Source organism: Eretmochelys imbricata, chromosome 1 (assembly GCF_965152235.1).
Source record: "Eretmochelys imbricata isolate rEreImb1 chromosome 1, rEreImb1.hap1, whole genome shotgun sequence".
NCBI classification, from domain to species: domain Eukaryota; kingdom Metazoa; phylum Chordata; order Testudines; family Cheloniidae; genus Eretmochelys; species Eretmochelys imbricata.
Window position 1 is genome coordinate 274,141,273 of NC_135572.1, and position 19,705 is coordinate 274,160,977.

General features: G+C 42.5%; 1 protein-coding gene across 6 annotated transcripts in view; it reads left to right on the forward strand.

Moving 5' to 3' along the window:
• The window catches only part of ANKS1B (ankyrin repeat and sterile alpha motif domain containing 1B), a 754,695-nt gene that overhangs the window by 363,116 nt on the left and 371,874 nt on the right, over positions 1 to 19,705 (forward strand). For 4 of the 6 annotated variants that reach the window (XM_077807665.1, XM_077807666.1, XM_077807669.1 and 1 more), the window contains exon 14: positions 2,188 to 2,216. The exons of 1 other annotated variant lie outside the window; for it this stretch is intronic. In XM_077807665.1, the coding sequence (XP_077663791.1) occupies positions 2,188 to 2,216 (29 nt within the window). Of the gene's footprint in view, positions 1 to 2,187; positions 2,217 to 16,971; positions 16,983 to 19,705 lie in introns of all 6 variants that reach the window. One more of the 6 variants, XM_077807667.1, reaches the window with a different exon arrangement.

Below are 19,705 nucleotides of genomic sequence, written 5' to 3' on the forward strand. Positions count from 1 at the left end.
GCAGAAGGTGTCAGGTGTCTGTGTTAAGAACTGGGCTCACAGAGTCATTCTGGAGACAAAGGGGACAGAGACAGCAGGGACGGAGCACAAGGAAGCAGGGAATGAAGAATGCTCTGTGTTGCAGCTGGCTTCTGCCTCTCTCCTGCTAACCCAAGGATTTTCAAATTCTGTATTCCAGGTAACTAATTAATTGTTACCTTGTTTTTAAAAGGCTACCTGGTGTGCTGCAGATACTGACTGAGAGCATTGTGCCCTGAAAAGGTGAAAAAAGTCAGGGCTTTGGAGCAGAGCCTGGAGCTGGAGCATAGAGCAGCTCTGGGGCAGTGGAGCTGCAGGTTTTTGCCTGGAGCTGGAGCGGAGCCAGAGCACAGCTACAAAGCCCTGAAAAAAGTCTCTCTCAGGAGTCTAGGGTGGCTGGACTTGCTGCAGGAAGCCACAGAGAGAGTCAGGCATTTCTGGTGCCTGAAGGCCCTGTTTTGGTGTTGTACATGTCATGGGCCTATCCCTGTGGGGATCCTTGGGGTCCAGCATACTAAAGGGGTACTCCCATGAGACTGGTTAAAGGTCAGGGTATAAACCAAACCCTGTGAATCTGTGACCGGTCTGAACATATAAGGGAGTATGTAAGACTTCTAGAGCCCAGTCTCAAATCAGTTCTGAACACTGTTGGCACACAGACATCTTTTGTGCTGATGGTTTTATTTCCTGCTACCTACCAAAAATCAATTGGTGAGAGAAATTTCTTATTACTTCTTGGCACCAGAGAAACCTCTAGTTAAATGAAGCCTTTTGGATTTGGGGACTTATTTGTTTCTAGCTCTTGGGGGGAGAGGGAACATTGATTCTTCTCTTGCCTGCCTTGTAAACATAACAGTAAGAGGAAACAGAGCATGAGGTAAGAGTCCATGTCTCATTGACCAATCACACTCTTGGAAAACTTGAGACGCTTCATAAACCATGGATCCAAGGAGTACCTGGGCTGATTTGGAAACCTTAGTTCTGGCTTCATCTGCTCCCATGGTGTCACCAGCTGTCCAATCCCTAGGGCTCTGGGAGGCTCTCTGTCTTTTGAAGGTTATATGAGATCATCAGCTGTGCCATAGGCTCCAGCTTCCTCAACGTGTTTATTATTCATTGGTGTGATCTGATAGAAACCCTCTTTTTGATCTGCCAGGGATGAACAAGACTCTTGTTTCAGTAACTTGGTTCTGGGAGCTATTTAGTTAGTCCTTGTCACCATCTGGGATGTACTTTGAGGCTTGGCTAAGCAACTTCTGGAGACAAAGGAGCTTCAGCCTCCAGGGGGTACATGTTCTTTCTATTCAGAGGGTTATCATGCCTCTTGGTGCAACCCTCTGGAGATTCTTAACTTGCTTTCAGATTAACCCTTGGGGTATGTGACCATATTAGCAAAAGCCTCTCAACACCAGGAGACCAAAAGAGGCCAGCTCACAACCCTGTTGGAACTCATTCTGCTGACCCTTCCCAAATTGCTAAGGAGGAATCACCACTTTCTTCATTGCCACCATCAATTATAGATCCTATTCCTCTCTCTCTGCTCTGGTGACTTATCTGTTTCAGATGAAGAAGAGGTAATAACAATTAATCTTATGTTGGTCAGAATGGTACAGCATCTACCACTTTTCATTAAAATAACATCATGTCTTTATCAGTGTAGTAGTCCACTCCTGGTATCTACAGACTATTTTATGAAGTGTTATAAAATCCTTGGAGCCAAACAGCACCATGATTCAAGAGAAAATACATCATCTCTTCCGTATTTTGAAGACTTAATAGCAAGGGAAGGCAACCCTTCCAAGAGCTTGTTGTACCCTGCTAGTGATTTCTGGTTTACCACAACATCTGCACCTACAGTTGTCATGAAGGTAAATAGCTTAAACCAGGTTTGTCAACAGACTTTCAATATTTCTTCACTCAACCCCTCCTAGATCTTTGATGCATTATGAAGTCAATAAGAAGTCTCACAAACTGAGAAAGAGGTTAAAAAGATAGATTTCTTAGGCAGTACAGTCAACTCCTCAGGTAGTCTGGGAATCAGCTGAAGTACATGCCTGAGTGGAAAATTTCCGTTTTGAAGGAGATGTCCTTTCCCCTCCTCCCCCAATCTAAAGCTGATGAGAGTCTCGGAAGGATGAAGGAAGCCAGATCTACTGCAAGAGCTCTCAGACTGACTCAGTCTATTCAGAGGAAGACAAGCTTTACTTAGTCTTCCTTTCGATACCAGTCAGTACCCTTCAGTGGATATTTTTATCCTTCTCTAGAATTCTTAATATTACCAGCAGCAGAGGAGATGGGGTAAAGAGAAGGCACTTCAAACAGAGATGGAGTTCTTCTGCTTTTAAACATCCATAGTCTGACAAGTTATATCAGACGGACAGAACAGGTCGTGTGGGGGGGCGGGAGGGAGTGGTACTATATGTGAAAGAAAATGTAGAATCAAATGAAATAATCTTAAATGAATCCACATGTTCCATAGAATCCCTCTGGATAGTAATTCTATGCTCTAGTAAAAATATAACAGGGATCTATTATTGACCACCTGACCAGGACAGTGATAGTGACTATGAAATGCTAAGGGAGATTAGAGAGGCTATCAAAATAAAAAAATCAATAATAGTGGGGGATTTCAATTATCCCCATATAGACTGGGTACATGTCACCTCAGGACGAAATGCAGAGACAAAATTTCTCAATACTTTAAATGACTGCTTCTTGGAGCAGCTGGCACAGGAACCCACAAAGGGAGAGGCAACTCTCGATCTAGTCCTGAGTGGAGCACAGAATCTGGTCCAAGAACTATAACAGGACTGCTTGGAAATAGTGACCATAATATAATAACATTTAACATTCCTGTGGTGAGAAGAACACCTCAACAGCCCAACACTGTAGCATTTAATTTCAGAAAGGGGAACTATTCAAAAATGAGGAGGTTAGCTAAACAGAAATGAAAAGGTACAGTGACAAGAGTGAAATCCGTGCAAGCTGCATGGACACTTTTCAAAGACCCCATAATAGAGGCTCAACTTAAATGTATACCCCAAATTAAAAAACACAGTAAAAGAACTAAAAAACAGCCACCATGACTTAATAACTATGTAAAAGAAGCAGTGAGACATAAAAAGGCATTTTAAAAAAGTGGAAGTCAAATCTTAGTGAGGTAAATAGGAAGGAGCATAAACACTGCCAAATTAAATGTTAAAATTTAATAAGAAAAGAGTTTGAAGAACAGCTAGCCAAAAACTCAAAAGGTAATAACAAAATGTTTTTTAAGTACATCAGAAACAGGAAGCCTGCCAAACAACCAGTGGGACCCCTAGATGATCGAGATACAAAAGGAGCACTTAACGATGATAAAGTCATTGCAGAGAAACTAAATGAATTCTTTGCTTCAGTCTTCATGGCTGAGGATGTTAGGGGGTTCCTAAACCTGAGCAGTCTTTTGTAGGTGACAAATCTGAGGAATTGTCACAGATTGAAGTGTCACTAGAGGAGGTTTTAGAATTAATTGAGAAACTTAACAGTAACAAGTCACCGGGACCAGATGACATTCACCCAAGAGTTCTGAAAGAACTCAAATGTGAAATTGCGGAGCTATTAACTATGGTTTGTAACCTGTCCTTTAAATCAGGTACTGTACCCAAAAAGAAAAGGAGTACTTGTGGCACCTTAGAGACTAACGAATTTATTTGAGCATGAGCTTTCGTGAGCTACAGCTCACTTCATCAGATGCATACCGTGGAAACTGCAGCAGACTTTATATATACACAGAGAATATGAAACAATACCTCCTCCCACCCCACTGTCCTGCTGGTAATAGCTTATCTAAAAGCCATTTCCAGCACAAATCCAGGTTTTCTCACCCTCCACCCCCCCACACAAATTCACTCTCCTGCTGGTGATAGCCCATCCAAAGTGACAACTCTTTACACAATGTGCATGATAATGAAGTTAGGCCATTTCCTGCACAAATCCAGGTTCTCTCACTCCCTCACCCCCCTCCAAAAACCCACCCCCATACACACACAAACTCACTCTCCTGCTGGTAATAGCTCATCCAAACTGGCCACTCTCCAAGTTTAAATCCAAGTTAAACCAGAACATCGGGGGGGGGGGGTAGGAAAAAAACAAGAGGAAATAGGCTACCTTGCATAATGACTTAGCCACTCCCAGTCTCTATTTAAGCCTAAATTAATAGTATCCAATTTGCAAATGAATTCCAATTCAGCAGTTTCTCGCTGGAGTCTGGATTTGAAGTTTTTTTGTTTTAAGATAGCGACCTTCATGTCTGTGATTGCGTGACCAGAGAGATTGAAGTGTTCTCCGACTGGTTTATGAATGTTATAATTCTTGACATCTGATTTGTGTCCATTTATTCTTTTACGTAGAGACTGTCCAGTTTGACCAATGTACATGGCAGAGGGGCATTGCTGGCACATGATGGCATAAATCACAGTGGTGGATGTGCAGGTGAACGAGCCTCTGATAGTGTGGCTGATGTTATTAGGCCCTGTGATGGTGTCCCCTGAATAGATATGTGGGCACAATTGGCAACGGGCTTTGTTGCAAGGATAAGTTCCTGGGTTAGTGGTTCTGTTGTGTGGTATGTGGTTGTTGGTGAGTATTTGCTTCAGGTTGCGGGGCTGTCTGTAGGCAAGGACTGGCCTGTCTCCCAAGATTTGTGAGAGTGTTGGGTCATCCTTTAGGATAGGTTGTAGATCCTTAATAATGCGTTGGAGGGGTTTTAGTTGGGGGCTGAAGGTGACGGCTAGTGGCGTTCTGTTATTTTCTTTGTTAGGCCTGTCCTGTAGTAGGTAACTTCTGGGAACTCTTCTGGCTCTATCAATCTGTTTCTTTACTTCCGCAGGTGGGTATTGTAGTTGTAAGAAAGCTTGACAGAGATCTTGTAGGTGTTTGTCTCTGTCTGAGGGGTTGGAGCAAATGCGGTTGTATCGCAGAGCTTGGCTGTAGACGATGGATCGTGTGGTGTGGTCAGGGAAGATAGCTAATCTAACGCCAATATTTAAGAAGGGCTCTAGAGGTGATCCTGGCAAGTACAGACCAGTAAGTCTAACATCAGTACCGGGCAAATTAGTTGAAATAGTAAAGAATACAATTGTCAGACACATAGAAGAACATAAATTGTTGCACAAAAGTCAGAATCATTTCTGTAAAGGGAGATCATGTCTTACTAATCTATTAGAGTTCTTTGAGGGGGTCAACAAACGTGGAAAAGGGGGATCCAGTGGACATAGTGTACTTAGATTTCCAGAAAGCTTTTGACAAGGTCCCTCACCAAAGGCTCTTACGTAAATTAAGTTGTCATGGGATAAGAGGGAAGATCCTTTCATGTATTGAGAACTGGTTAAAAGACAGGGAACAAAGGGTAGGAATAAATGATAAATTTTCAGAATGGAGAGGGGTAACTAGTAGTGTTCCCCAAGGTCAGTCCTAGGACCAGACCTATTCAATTTATTCATAAATCATCTGAAGAAAGGGGTAAACAGTGAGTTGGCAAAGTTTGCAGATGTAACTAAACTGCTCAAGATAGTTAAGACCAAAGCAGACTGTGAAGAACTTCAAAAAGATCTCACAAAACTAAGCGATTGGGCAACAAAATGGCAAATGAAATTGAATGTGGATAAATGTAAAGTAATGCACACTGGAAAAAATAACCCCAACTATACATACAATATGATGGGGGCTAATTTAGCTACAACTAATCAGGAGAAAGATCTTGGAATCATCGTGGATAGTTCTCTGAAGACGTCCACGCAGTGTGCAGCAGCAGTCAAAAAAGCAAACGGGATGTTAGGAATTGTTTAAAAAGGGATGGAGAATAAGACAGAGAATGTCTTATTACCTTTATATAAATCCATGGTACTCCCACGTCTTGAATACTGTGTACAGGTCCCCTCATATCAAAAAAGATATACCGGCCTTAGAAAAGGTTCAGAAAAGGGCATCTAAAATTATTAGGGGTTTGGAACGGGTCTCATATGAGAGAGATTAAAGAGGCTAGGACTTTTCAGCTTGGAAAAGAGGAGACTAAGGGGGGATATGATAGAGGTATATAAAATCATGAGTAGTGTGGAGAAAGTGAATAAGGAAAAGTTATTTACTTGTCCTCATAATATAAGAGCTGGGGGCCACAAAATGAAATTAATGGGTAGCAGGTTTAAAACAAATAAAAGGAAGTTCTTTTTCACTCAGCGTACAGTCAGCCTGTGGAACTCCTTGCCTGAGGAGGTTGTGAAGGCTAGGATTATAACAGGGTTTAAAAGAGAACTGGATAGATTCTTGGAGGTTAAGTCCCTTAATGACTATTAGCCAGGATGGGTAAGGAATGGTGTCCCTAGCCTCTGTTTGTCAGAGGGTGGAAATGGATGGCAGGAGAAAGATCACTTGATCATTACCTGTTAGGTTCACTCCCTCTGGGGCACCTGGTATTGGCCACTGTCGTTAGACAGGGTACTGGGCTGGATGGACCTTTGGTCTGACCCAGTATGGCCATTCTTATGTTCTTAAGTTGCTCAGGACAGAAGGTTCAGTTTGTCTCTAATACCCAACCTTCATTTTGGAAACTGTTTCATCCATTTCCTAGCTTCATGGAGTAGAATTATCAGCTTTTTAATTGTTGAAAATGGTTTAGTTCAGATACCCAATCCAGTTGTATTCCATGCCATCTTCCAAATAACCCTCCACCCACATCTCCTTTTCCAGGGATTCATCTCGGGAAGCACTACATAGTAAAGAATAACCTGCACTCTCTGAGCATAACTGCTTTCGACTCAACCAGCTTCTCTCTCCCACAAGCAAGACAAGCTGATAGAACTTCTTAATGCATTTATACTGTGTATTAACTTTCTGCAATATGCATAATATTTTGCAACAATTTTCACTCATTTTGCAAATGTTCTCACAAATTTGCAAAGAAAAAAATGTTTCCTCTTGCTGTAGTGCAGAGTTGAGCTACTCAGTCAGAACTTTAGCATCAGCAAGTTATTGAAATGTGTATTTCTCCTGGGTGATATTGTGCAATATTTCATCTTTCTGAAATGATGTGAGCTGTGATGAAATCCATGCACTGGATATCCAAAACTAGCTCTATTTCTTTATATCAGTGCTTCTTAAACTGCACTCCATGGATCACATGTGATCCATAATGTACTTGTTCATGGTCTGTAAAATATTACATTTTGAAAAGCAAAATATGAGGGACTGTAATGCTGGAAAATGAGATGGAGTAAAATACAGTACAGGGGCATTGTAATTATTCCAGAAATAAACATTATAAACCTAGGAAATTTCAGAGTTCTGTTTAAAAGTAAGAAATCCAAACATATTACAATATGGAAATTCAAAGTTGGGATGCCCAAGCACCCTTATTCTGCCCTGTAGGGACAGGCAACAGACCATGACATGGTGGGGGAGAAAATCAAAGGTGTCTTTAAAAATCAGTTTAATCTAATTCATGACCACAGACACTAAAATGCCTTAATCATAATCATACGGTTATTGCATGGTATCAATTTATTAATGACAAATCATTTTTGCATCAATATTGAGGTTTCATATGTGCAAATTACAGGGCAAATTGCCATGTTGCCAGTGTTGTGAACTTGTAGGGAACCGGCCTGTGACTGCTGTGAATCTTAGCCTATCCATATATTGATCTTTGCAGACTGAAAGAGCTATTGACCATGACTTTTGGCTATTCCACAGTGACACTGAATCTTGCAACCAGCAGGGGTTATGTGACAAAGCAGGGACTCCATAAAGGCCACATAACTGTGGGAACCGGAATGCCCCTTCTATGTAGTTATTTCCCTTCAGATGAAAATCTGGTCCAAAATTTATATTTGAACAGAGTTTTTTGTGCAGGTTTTTTTAATCTTTTGCCAGCATGCATACCTTAAATATGTTAATCGTTTCTCCTCTCTGTAACATTAGGGCTGCATGCTTTGACCAGCATTTGTCCATTTCCTATAGATGTGTCAGTGCACTGTGGCATGTAGGTGGAGTTTTTGTGTGAAGTCCTTTCTATCCATTATCCTTATGCTGCTGCCCTTATCCTTCCCCAATCTCTCCACTGAAGATTTAATACTTCATGAACCTGAACCCCAATTCTGAGCCCCTTTTTAGGGAATTGTGTAAAGTAATTCTATTTTTTGTTTGGTTGGTTTACTTTCAAGACCGTTCAAGGCAATTTTCTCGTTAATATTTATTCACTGCATGCTCCAAATTATGGTAGGCTCTGGTAAATGGGACCAGAGCCTATGGTCTGCTAAGACCACTTTTCACTTTATGCAGCACAACATGGCTCTAAACGTGCCAGAGATTTCCAGTAGAGAATTCCTACTCCATTGGAGAAATCTCCACTGGCATAGAGCAGGCAGAGATAACATAGCTGACCTCTTTATCAGCCACCCTTCCATCCCTAATGTAGAAGAATCAGGGAAGGTTGAGGGTGTTTCGGGGATGGAAAGGAGCATTGGAGAGCTGAGCTCTGCTGTACTTAATCTGCTACAGGATCTTTCCACTCTAATTCATGCTGGGACTGGGCAGCTCTGAGTGAGTCTGGGTACAACTCGAACATATTGGAGAATCAGGGCCATGGTCTGTACCCCAAAAAGCAAAGTTTAGAGAAGACATGACTAGGAGAAAACAAATAATAGGGAGGGATTGTGGGAAGAGAGGACAAGGGTTACTAAAAGAAGGGCATTGAGCAGTTTTCTAGAAGAGATGATCTAGCTCAACCAGAAATTATGGTCTTAATGCAGGAGTTACTGGGTGAAATTCTATGGTTGTGTTATGTAGGAGGTCAGATTAAATTATTATAATGGCCCCTTTTGGCTTTGAAATCTATGAATCTAGGGATGTCATGAACAGATCTTGAAGGTGAATATAACTCTACAGCACATTTTTAACCGATTGATTTTATCGGTAATTTTTTTTAAATGACTGAGTTTATTTTCTGTAGTAAGGGAAATGATTTTTTGTGTGGAGAAGAGAGGTTACTAATTGGTTGGATTAAAGAGCAGGAGAAGCAGGGAAGAATAAACAGGGAGGTTACTGATGCAGAGAAGATGGTCATGAGTAGGACCTTACCAAATTCACGGTCCATTAGGGTCAATTTCACAGCCATAGGATTTCACGTTTTCAGATATTTAAATCTGAAATATCACAGTGTTGTAACCGTGGGGTTCCCAATGCAAAAGGGGATTGTGGGGAGGTCACAAACCTGTTGTTGGGGGGTCATGGGATTGCCACCCTCACATCTGTGCTGCCTTCAGAGCTGAACAGAGTGGGGAGGAAGGGACATGGAGCTATCTGCAGCTGGGAGAGATACCCAAGAGCAGCCCTGCAGGGAAAGAGCAAGTCCTGTCCTGCCACAGCCCGGCCTGTACTAGCAGCTAGGACCCCCCTTTGCTGGGGCACTCCCAGCAGCACAGGGAAGATCAGACTCAACTCCACAAGTCCCCTCCAACTGCAGGAACCTCTGGGGCTGCTGCCCAGTCCCAGAGCATCCTACAGCAGGTGGAGGCACCTGGTGGAGGTGGGTCTAGTCCAGAGGTGGGCAAACTACGGCCTGTGGGCCACATCCGTCTGGGACCATCCTGCCCAGCCCCTGAGCTCCCGACCAGGGAGGCTAGCCCCCAGTCCCTCCCCTACTGTTCTCCCCCCACCCCCGCAGTCTCAGCTCACCGTGCTGCCAGCACTCTGGGCGGCGGGGCTGCGAGCTCCTGCCGGGCGGCGCAACTGCCAGACATGCTGCTCTGAGCGGCATGGTAAGGGAGCAGGGTGTGGGGAGGTTGGATAAGGGGCAGGAGGTCCTGGGGGAGCAGTCAGGGGACAAGGAGCAGCACGGTGATATGGCTACCAGACATGCTGCTCAGAGCAGCATGGTAAGGGGGCAGGGAGCAGGGGGGTTGGATAAGGGGCAGGAGGTCCTGGTGGGCAGTCAGGGGACAGGGAGCAAGGGGTGGCTGGATGGGGCGGAGGTTTAGGGGGGCAGTCAGGGACAGGGAGCAGGGGGAGCTTGGATAGGCGCTGGAGTCCTGGGGGGCCTGTCGGGGTGAGGGTGTGAATAGGGGTCGGGGCAGTCAGGGGAAAGGGAGATGGGGCCCCGGGGGGGCGGTTAGGGGTGGCTGGTCCTGGGAGAGGGTGGTCAGGGGACAAGGAGCAAGGGGAGAGGGGGAGTTCTGAGGGGGGCAGTCAGGGGGCAGGAAGTGGGAGGGGGTGGAGAGGGCCAGGCTGTCTGGGGAGGTACAGCTTTCCCTACCTGGCCCTCCATACAGTTTTGGAATCCTGATGTGGCGATCAGGCCAAAAAGTTGACTCACCCCTGGTCTAGTCCCTCCATTCCCCCCCCCCCGAAGTGGCTGTGCAGGGGATGGACAAGTCCTGTCCCTCTCCAACCGAGCCAGAGCTAGGAGCCCCTTTTGCTGGGCCACTCCTAGGAACAAGGGGACATCGGATTTCACGGGGAAGGGCTTATTTCACTGTTCGTGACACGTTTTTCATGGTCGTGAAATTGGCAGAGTCCTAGTCATGAGTGATGAAAAAGAGTACTGATACATACCAGAAGGACAAAGACAAGGGTCAAGATGAGGCACGAGAGAAAAATGGTGGCAGTAAGTGCCGTTAGATAGGTGTCAGTAGTGAACCAGTTGTTAGGTGGAGGAGTCCAGTCAGGTGCCAAAGTGCAGCTAAAATGAAGGCTAAAATGATGTGAGATGAAGCAAAACAAAATATTATTGGGGGCTGAAAAGATCTGGTAGTGACCTCTGGGAGACTTAAGGGCTTCAGAAGGCTTGTGCTGTTAGTGGCATTTGATGTTTGTGTATGGCATTTTGGGGCACTGAGAGCAGATTCCCTTGGAGTCAGATCCCTTTGTTTCTAGTAGGGAGAGTTTGAGATAAGACAGCTGGCCATTGCTGCTCCTTATTTGTGTTGCTATTGGTGACTAGAGTTTCACAGTAGAGAAAACACAAGGCTGTGCAATATCCCATGTTCTTGATAAACTGCTTAATAATTACATTACTACGTCTCCCATGCAGATCCAATGTACCTAGCTATAACATTTACTAGAGTGAGAACATACTGCAGCACCTCTTTAAAGAAATTTGCAGCTACCACATTACCTTCAAGTTGCTGGCCCTTGTTCAGAGCACTGTTGTCTGCCATATGAAGTAATAGGTTGCTGTTCTATTGATTTTCCATTTCAGAGCTGAAATACTGGAAATTTGTGACTTTATCTGGCTTATCATGTTGTATCACCTTGAAAATAGAAGTGATGATATTGACACGCAAAGTATCCCAGTAGTCAAAGCCATTTTTTTTTTGCCAAACAAGCTGCTATTCGCCTACCATCCTCCTAAGCAGGTGGCTCCAACTTGCATAAATATGTAAGAAAGCACAAGAGAGGCTCACTGGATACTCTACTAATATCACTGAAATTGGATTGCCGGGTTTGTCAACTGAGTGATTATGTGGACTTCAGCGCTGAGGATAAAATTTTGGATAGCTATTACACATGTGCAGAGCATATTTCTAAAAGCATCTTTCCAGATCAAACACAAGCAGAATTTGAATAGATTAGAAGCACAGGTGTCATAATTTGGTTGTTACCATAGCTATGCACAAATCTCTAACAGCGAATTTTTATTCTACATTAGAAACCCTTGCCATGGCAACAACGGTGCTTGTTAAAGATGTAACTTGGTAGATAGGAAAAATGTTCAAAAATGTAATGGATAAATTCTTTCTTCTCACCCCTATTAATAGGCACTACTCTTTAGCTAAGTCTACTTCTGAAATGGGCATCTCTTGGGATGCAAGTATGAATAAGTCAGTTATAATAAGTCAGAATAGGAAATTCACATAATGTATTTGAATTTAGAATACTCCTGAACTTTGTTTAATAAATTCAGCAGTCTCTGAGTGAGATTCAGAATGTCGTGTTAGTCTGATGAGGTATTTGTAAATTACACCACTCAAGCAGTGTAAACAGGAAATGGTAGTCAGCAGAAATCCATATTTGTACCACAGGAGGTGTACTGCGATGCACCCATGTGTAAATAGGTGTTTAAATTGCACACTGTTGTCTAAATCAAAAGCTGGTTGTATATACCCTACTGATACTAGCAAAATAGCAATATGAGGCTGTGAGATAATGGCAAACCTGGATTATTTAGTGTCTGTAAATGGAAATATTTTCTAAAATGTTTTACATGCACTGCGCACACGGTAATATTATGGACACTTCCATAACAAAGGCAGTCAGATAGGCAGGCAATACATGCACTGCACCCAAGAATAATGATGACATCAGAGGTGCTGAAACAAGTACACCTATATATATTTTTGCATTTCAGACATTCTTCGTGACTGTAAGCTTGTGGAATGGCACAGCAGCAGCACAAACAAGATTCATAAGCGAGATCTCTTCCTCAAGGTTTTTTTCTTTAGGGTTAGAAAGAAAAGAAAATAGTTTAACATAAACAGAATTCCTCCAGGTGAGATTCAGCTGAGGAAGTCTGCCTTCTCCAAGTATTCTCTTTCTTGGGTATCCCAAGGACCTGCTCATATAGATCTTTCTCTGAGTACCTGTGCAAGGATAGGGAAGGCTTGGCTGGTGATGGTAACCCTTTAACAAAACAATGCCCTTACTTCAATGCCAATTAAACAAGTTGAAACAACAATTAAAGATAGTTATAAATACTGAGTGAAGACTGAAGAGCTTTAGAGGGGCTAAGAAAACTAGGGCATTGAGCACATTGGGAAAAACAATTTTAACTGTTCATATATGTGATGGATTTAAAATTAACTGAAACCATTCAAGAAACAACTCTAGGCCTCTATAGACAACTCAGTGAAAACAACACCTTTTCAGTGCCCAACAGCAGTCAAAAAGCAGGGTGGATTGATTTAAAGCAGCAAGCAGGAAACCTTGATTTAAATTGCATTTGTACTTTTCAGTTATTTCCCTGAAGTAAGGTTGATTATTGTTGGTTGGAAACCATTAAAACATGTTGATTTGCAACTAAATATAGCCACCACACAAGAGTCGGTGCTTCTTTTTGCTAACCAGGAGAATACATTATTTCTGTACACATTTATTTAAGCAATTACAAGAATTTAAAATTAAGAATCTGAATTAAAGTAAGTTTTGTTTATATTAGTTTAGAAAATAGTGAATGATGCATTTCTTATTTATAATGATTAATTTTTACTTGATTTGTAGTAAGCTCTGTTTGGAAACTCAAATGCAAAGTAAAAAGTATAAAAATAGCACTATATTTTTTAAATTAAATAAAACTACTTTATATATGCTGGATACATATGTTTAAAAATGTTTTGCATTTAAAATTGATTTATTAAACAAAGGAAGTATTATCTGAAGTTAGTAAATTGAACGGATTGTTTCTGGTCACCGTATTCTTCAAGCTTTTAAAAGTAGTAGATCTCATCCTCTCACACCCATTTTTTATTCACAGACTTCGAGGAAGAAAACAAGATTTTCTGATTTTTTCAACTCCCACTGGTATCTTAACTTTGAATCACCTATCATTGAATTGAACTAGATGAATTAACTGAAATGACGAAAATATTCTCTCTGCACCTGCATAAGTAGCTACTACTGTCAAATCTGGTTTAGCACTTCAACAAATTTGGGTTCCAAATACTTAATGATTTCCATCAGTTCAATGGTTTGACTTTCTTTAAAACCTGGCTGCAAACATGTATTGCTTAAAATTACTTTTGTATTTAATTTAAATAGATTATAATAAGGGTTTAAGTCTTAACATAAATTGTCAATTTCAATCTGTATTTAAATTTAAAAATCAATTTTTTAAAAATTTATTTATAAATAATCAATTTTTATCCACCCTGAAGAGGGGCAAGCAAAATATTGTTATGTATAAAGAATGGGATAGGAATTTAATATGTAAAATATCACATTTTGAGCATCCTTTGTAGGTATAGTCTAGAATACTGTGTCCAATTTTGGTCATCCATCCAAAAAATGATTAAATAGAAATAGGAGGCCTTTCAAGACAAATGATGATTATTAAGAGCTATGGAAAGACATCTATCTGAGAGTGTTTGAAAAAATAGGACTGCTTATTTTGGAGAGAAACAGAAAAGAAGGACATTATATAGGAGTATTTAAAATAAAGAAAGTATAGAGATGTTACATCTGGCACTCCTATGTACCCTCTCTCCTAATTCAAGACTATGGGGATGCACGATGAAGCCAAAAGCTAAAATTTAAAACTGATGAAAGGAAATACTGTTTCGTACAACATATGATTAACCTGTAGAACTCTTTGTGGCTAAATATAATTGAGGCCAAGAGCTCAAAAAAGGGATTAAAAAAATCAGACATCAATATGGATAATGAGAACATCCACAGTTATATTAGACAGAATAACATTTAACGATTTATATTACACCGCATGTTTCAGGCTAATGACTAGCGGTTTTGTGTTTGGAAGAAACTTCCATATGGGCAGGTTATTCTGTGATTATCCATTACTTGCTTCCTTGTGATGCATCAAGAATTATCCATTACTTGCTTTCCTCTGATGCATCAAGAATCGGCCACAGAGAAAGGATATTGTACTAGATAGAGCACTGATCTAGTCCACTGTTGAACTTCCTATATTCCCTCGACAAAATGGCACTAAGCACTCACAATACTGATGCTACAGCAAAATAATGTATTACACACAAAGAACTGTGTTAAAAAATTAATAAGGTTGAAAGTCAAGCTCTCAAAAGTTAGGAAATGTCAGAATTAAGGTTTCCTGATCAGACTGCTTCTAGTCTTATCTGTCTTTACCCTCCCTTCTGGCTTCCAGTTGTCTCCCTCCTGCTCCATTCCTCCCCCTACTGTTTACCAGTCCCAGTTTCCTTGTCTGAGCAATTCTAGTCTCCTCCCACTCAGTCACAGCTTCTCTCCCCCACCCACTCTCTCTCTCACTTCTTGTCACAATCTATTCTCTTCCCTTCCCCTAGTTCAGCTCTTATCTCCCCGCATTCAAATCAGGCAGCTTCTTCATCCACACTGCTTAGGCACCAGGAGGGTGTTCCTTGATAGCATGGGAGAGACATGCTCCCCACTCTCGCTTGTGGTCCCTGACCTCACCGTGGCCCAAAGCTGCCCAGAGTAATAGTTACAGAGAAAACCCAGCAAGATCCCTACAGCCCTAGATTGGAGCATGCTCAGTTCCTCTGTGTGGAGGGTGCATGAGCAATCTGGTCAGCATTAGGAGTCCTGAGGGCTTGGAGCATGCAGTGAGGATGAAATCTACGAGATTTTAGCTGCTGAAATCTGAAATGTCTCTACTGTGCATGTGCAAACTAAGATTTCTTCAAAGGCTTTTAACTTGGCCAAATTTGGGCTGATTTTCACAGGAACAACAAAAGGCACTTGCCTGGCACAAGGACCACTTCTCTGCAAGATTTCCAGTGCTTACTCCAAAGCATGGGGGCACTAGAGCTATTTGAAAAAGGTTGTTACATGTTGTTAAATGTCAGAACTTATATTTTCCCCTCGCCTTGTTCTTGGAAACAGTTGAATCATTTTGGCTTTAACATTAAAATAAATAAATAAATCAGCCAGAGGCAGATAGCCAGCATAGCAAATTTCAGCCCAAATGGTTAAAGTTTGGCAAAATTATACTTATCTGAAAACAGTGTCTTATCATAGGAAGTGTTGCAGAATCTTAACTATAGGCAGTGCTACCATCCTTGCCTATAATGCACACTATTAAAATGACATTTGGGTGAAACTGTTATATTAAATATTCACATTACACTTCAGTAATATCAATGACCGTAAGTGGTATGTAAAAACAAAAAAAATCTGCTTTTCAGTTCCTCTCCCATAATAAATCTTCATTGGGTAAGAAGTGAGCACCCTTCCACCAACGTTTTATATACCAGTAGTTTTACATACCAGTGTGGCTGTCCCACATTGGCCACATCAGATACGGACCCTGCTTTGACCTTTTGACAGACAAATGCAGATATCTGCATGTGTGCATGAATGTAGTTCCCGTTTGTTTCTGTTTCTTTTGTGTTTGGACTTCATTAGTGAAAGATGGATGCAACAAGACTACCAATGCTTTGCTAGTCATCAAAAAATTTACATAAAAAGATTCACATGTGAGGGACATTCGCTACCCACTGACAAAAGGAGTGTCTGTAAGAAGGTTTGAATCTTATTCCTAATCACTCAGCTATTTTTAACCTTTGGTAACACCATACCCTTTAAATTTGGGAAGCTATGTTCAATAATTTTGTTATTTGGGTAAACCACACTAGAGGAAGTGTTGAAAGCTAAGATCATAGAAATCTTCCTACTTTTCTTGCACTTTGTACTTGAAAAGTACAGAGAAAAGAATTCAGTGCTCAGTATACAAAAGCACACTCAAGGCTTGTCTATACTACCGCTTAAGTTGAAGTAACTTACGTCGCTCCGGGGGGTGAAAAAACACCCCTGAGCGACGTAAGTTACATTGATTAAAAGCAGTGTCTACACCACACTATGTTGGTGGGAGACACTCTCCTGCCAACATAGCTTCCACCTCTCATTAAGGTGGAGTAATTACGTTGAAGGGAAAGCGCTCTCCTGTTGATGTAGCACATCTTCACTAGATGCGCTACATCAGTACCGCAGTGGTGGTGAAAACAAGCCCTCAGATGTTTTTAGTTTGTATAAGAGATCAGTCATCAGCACTGCCATAAAGTAGCTCTTCAATAACCAGAATGATATTTTATTACAATTCTAATGAACATACTAAGCCAGTCACTTGGAACATGTATTTTTATTTGTCCTGTAAAGCACCTAGTAAAGTATGTCTTTGGCCTCTCTGCAAATTATGTTGATTCTACTTCCTAGAAAAAGTCTTCATGCTATGTGTAAGGATCTGGGGACTAGAACACAGTGCTGTAAAGCCTGGGACAGCTGATGGTCCCAAATTGCCACCAGGAGACCAGCCAGAGCCACATTCAGGGAGCACTCTGTAGAGTAGCTACCACAGGAAGTACTGCTCAAGAGACCCAGAGTGACAGTTACCTGCTGCCCTTTGATTGGCCAAGCACCCTATTTAGTCCTAGAGGGTGCCCCAGAAAGTTATTTGGGCAACCACACAGACTTTGGGCCTGCTGCAACTCCAGACATCACTTTATCTCCTGATCTCCAGCCTCTCATCCCAGCCTGACTCTGACTCTTACCTCCTGATTCCATCCTGGTGCTATCTCTGGTCTCTGACTCCAGCTTGGTGCTGACCCTGATTCCAGTCTCTTACTACATTTGATCTCCAACCCTGGCCTGATTTTAACCCTGATTCTTCCTTATTGAACCTGGCTCTAGTAATTCCTTCAACTGCTGCTCACCGACTATATTCCTGACATAGTCCAACTGTGACAGCTAGCAAGACTGTCTAAGCCCCAGTCCCTTATATTTTACTTCCAACCCCCTCCGTGGGAGCCTTTAACAGGTATATGGAAGAGGCAGGTCTACCATCACCCACTGGACCCCATGGGATACTAAATCTGCAGGAGCGGATCATGCATCTTCAAAGCTGTGATCCCAAGTAGCGCAGTTCTTAGCAGAAAATCAGACACTTCACAAGCAGCTAGCATGGTCCCGGGAAGAGAATACCATACTTCAGGCTCAGGCTGGGCCATAGCTCTCTGAACAGGACCCCGCAATACCACTACATTAACATTTTGATGGAAACCACCAGAAATTCAAGGGGTTTCTGAACCAATGCCATCTTTTCCTGCTCTGCCCTCAAATGCATCCCACCAACGAGGCCAGGGTGGGACTACTTATCAGTTTACTTGCTAGAAAAGTGCTGGATTGAGTTTCTGGATTGGCCATTATCTTTGAAAATTCATGGCGATTGGGGGAGGTCCCAGACAATTGGAAAAAGGCAAATATAGTGCCCATATTTTAAAAAGGGAAGAGAACCGGGGAACTACAGACTAGTCAGCCTCACTTCAGTCCTCAGCAAAATCATGGAGCAGGTCCTCAAGGAATCCATTTTGAAGCACTTGGAGGAGAGGAAGGTGATCAGGAACAGTCAACATGGACTCACCAAGGGCAAGTCATGCCTCACCAATCTGATCGCTTTCTATGATGAGATAACTGGCTCTGTGGATATGGGGAAAGCAGTGGATGTGATATATCTTGACTTTAGCAATGCTTTTGATACAGTCTCCCACAGTATTCTTGCCAGCAAGTTAAAAAAGTATGGAGTGGATGAATGGATGATAAGATGGATAGAAAGCTGGCTAGATTGTTGGGCTCCACGGGTAGTGATCAACAGCTCGATGTCTAGTTGGCAGCCGGTATCAAGCAAAGTGCCTCGGGGTCGGTCCTGGGGCCGGTTTTGTTCAACGTCTTTATCAATGATCTGGATGATGGGATTAATTGCACCCTCAGCAAGTTCACAGATGATGCTAAGCTGTGGGGAGAGGTAGATACGCTGGAGGGTAGAGATAGGGTCCAGAGTGACCTAGACAAATTGGAGGATTGGGCCAAAAGAAATCTGGTAAGATTCAACAAGGACAAGTGCAGAGTCCTGCACTTAGGAAGGAAGAGTCCCATACACAGGCTGGGGACCGACTGGCTAAGCATCAGTTCTGCAGAAAAGGACCTAGGGATTACAGTGGATGAGAAGCTGGATATGAGTCAGCAGTGTGCCCTCGTTGCCAAGAAAGCCAACGGCATATTGGGCTGTATTAGTAGGAGCATTGCCAGTGGATCGAGGGAAGTGATTATTCCCTTCTATTTGGTACTGGAGAAGCCACACCTGGAGTATTGCATCCAGGTTTGGTCCCCCCGCTATAGAAGGGATGTGGACCAACTGGAGGGAGTCCAGAGGAGGGCAATGAAAATGATTAGGGGACTGGGGCACATGACTTACAAGGAGAAGCTGAAGGAACTGGGGTTATTTAGTTTGCAGAAGAGGAGGCGAGGGGGGATTTGATAGCAGCCTTCAACTACCTGAAGGGGCCTTCCAAACAGGATGGAGCTAGGCTATTTTCAGTGGTGGCAGATGACAGAACAAGAAGCAATGGTCTCAAGTTGCAGTGGGGGAGGTCTACGCTGGATATTAGGAAACTGTTTCACTAGGAGGGTGGTGAAGCACTGTAATGGATTACCTAGGGAGGTGGTGGAATCTCCTTCCTTAGATGTTTTTAAGGTCCAGCTTGACAAAGCCATGGCTGGGATGATTTAATTGGGGTTGGTCCTGCTTTCAGCACGGGATTGGACTAGATGACCTCCTGAGGTCTCTTCCAACCCTAATACTCTATGATTTTATTATTCTCCCCTGCTGGAGCAGGACAACCCAGTGTTAACAGACTGGAATTCCTTTCTGCAAGCATTTTAGCCATTTTTTATTATCCTCATCGCTCTCGCTCAGCGGAAGCTGCATGACAAAGGCTCCAGCATGGGCAAGGGCCAGCTTCCTCATATGCTCGCAGCTGCCATTGAATGGAATGAGGCAGCCCAACTGCATAATTTTCAGTGTGGACTAAGTGAGGAAGTAAATGATGAGCTAGCCCATGGTGAGACTCTGACCCATTTGGATGCATTCATTGACTTCTCTCTCTTTCTCTCTCTCTCTCTCTCTCTCTGTCTGCATTGACAACTGGCTGAG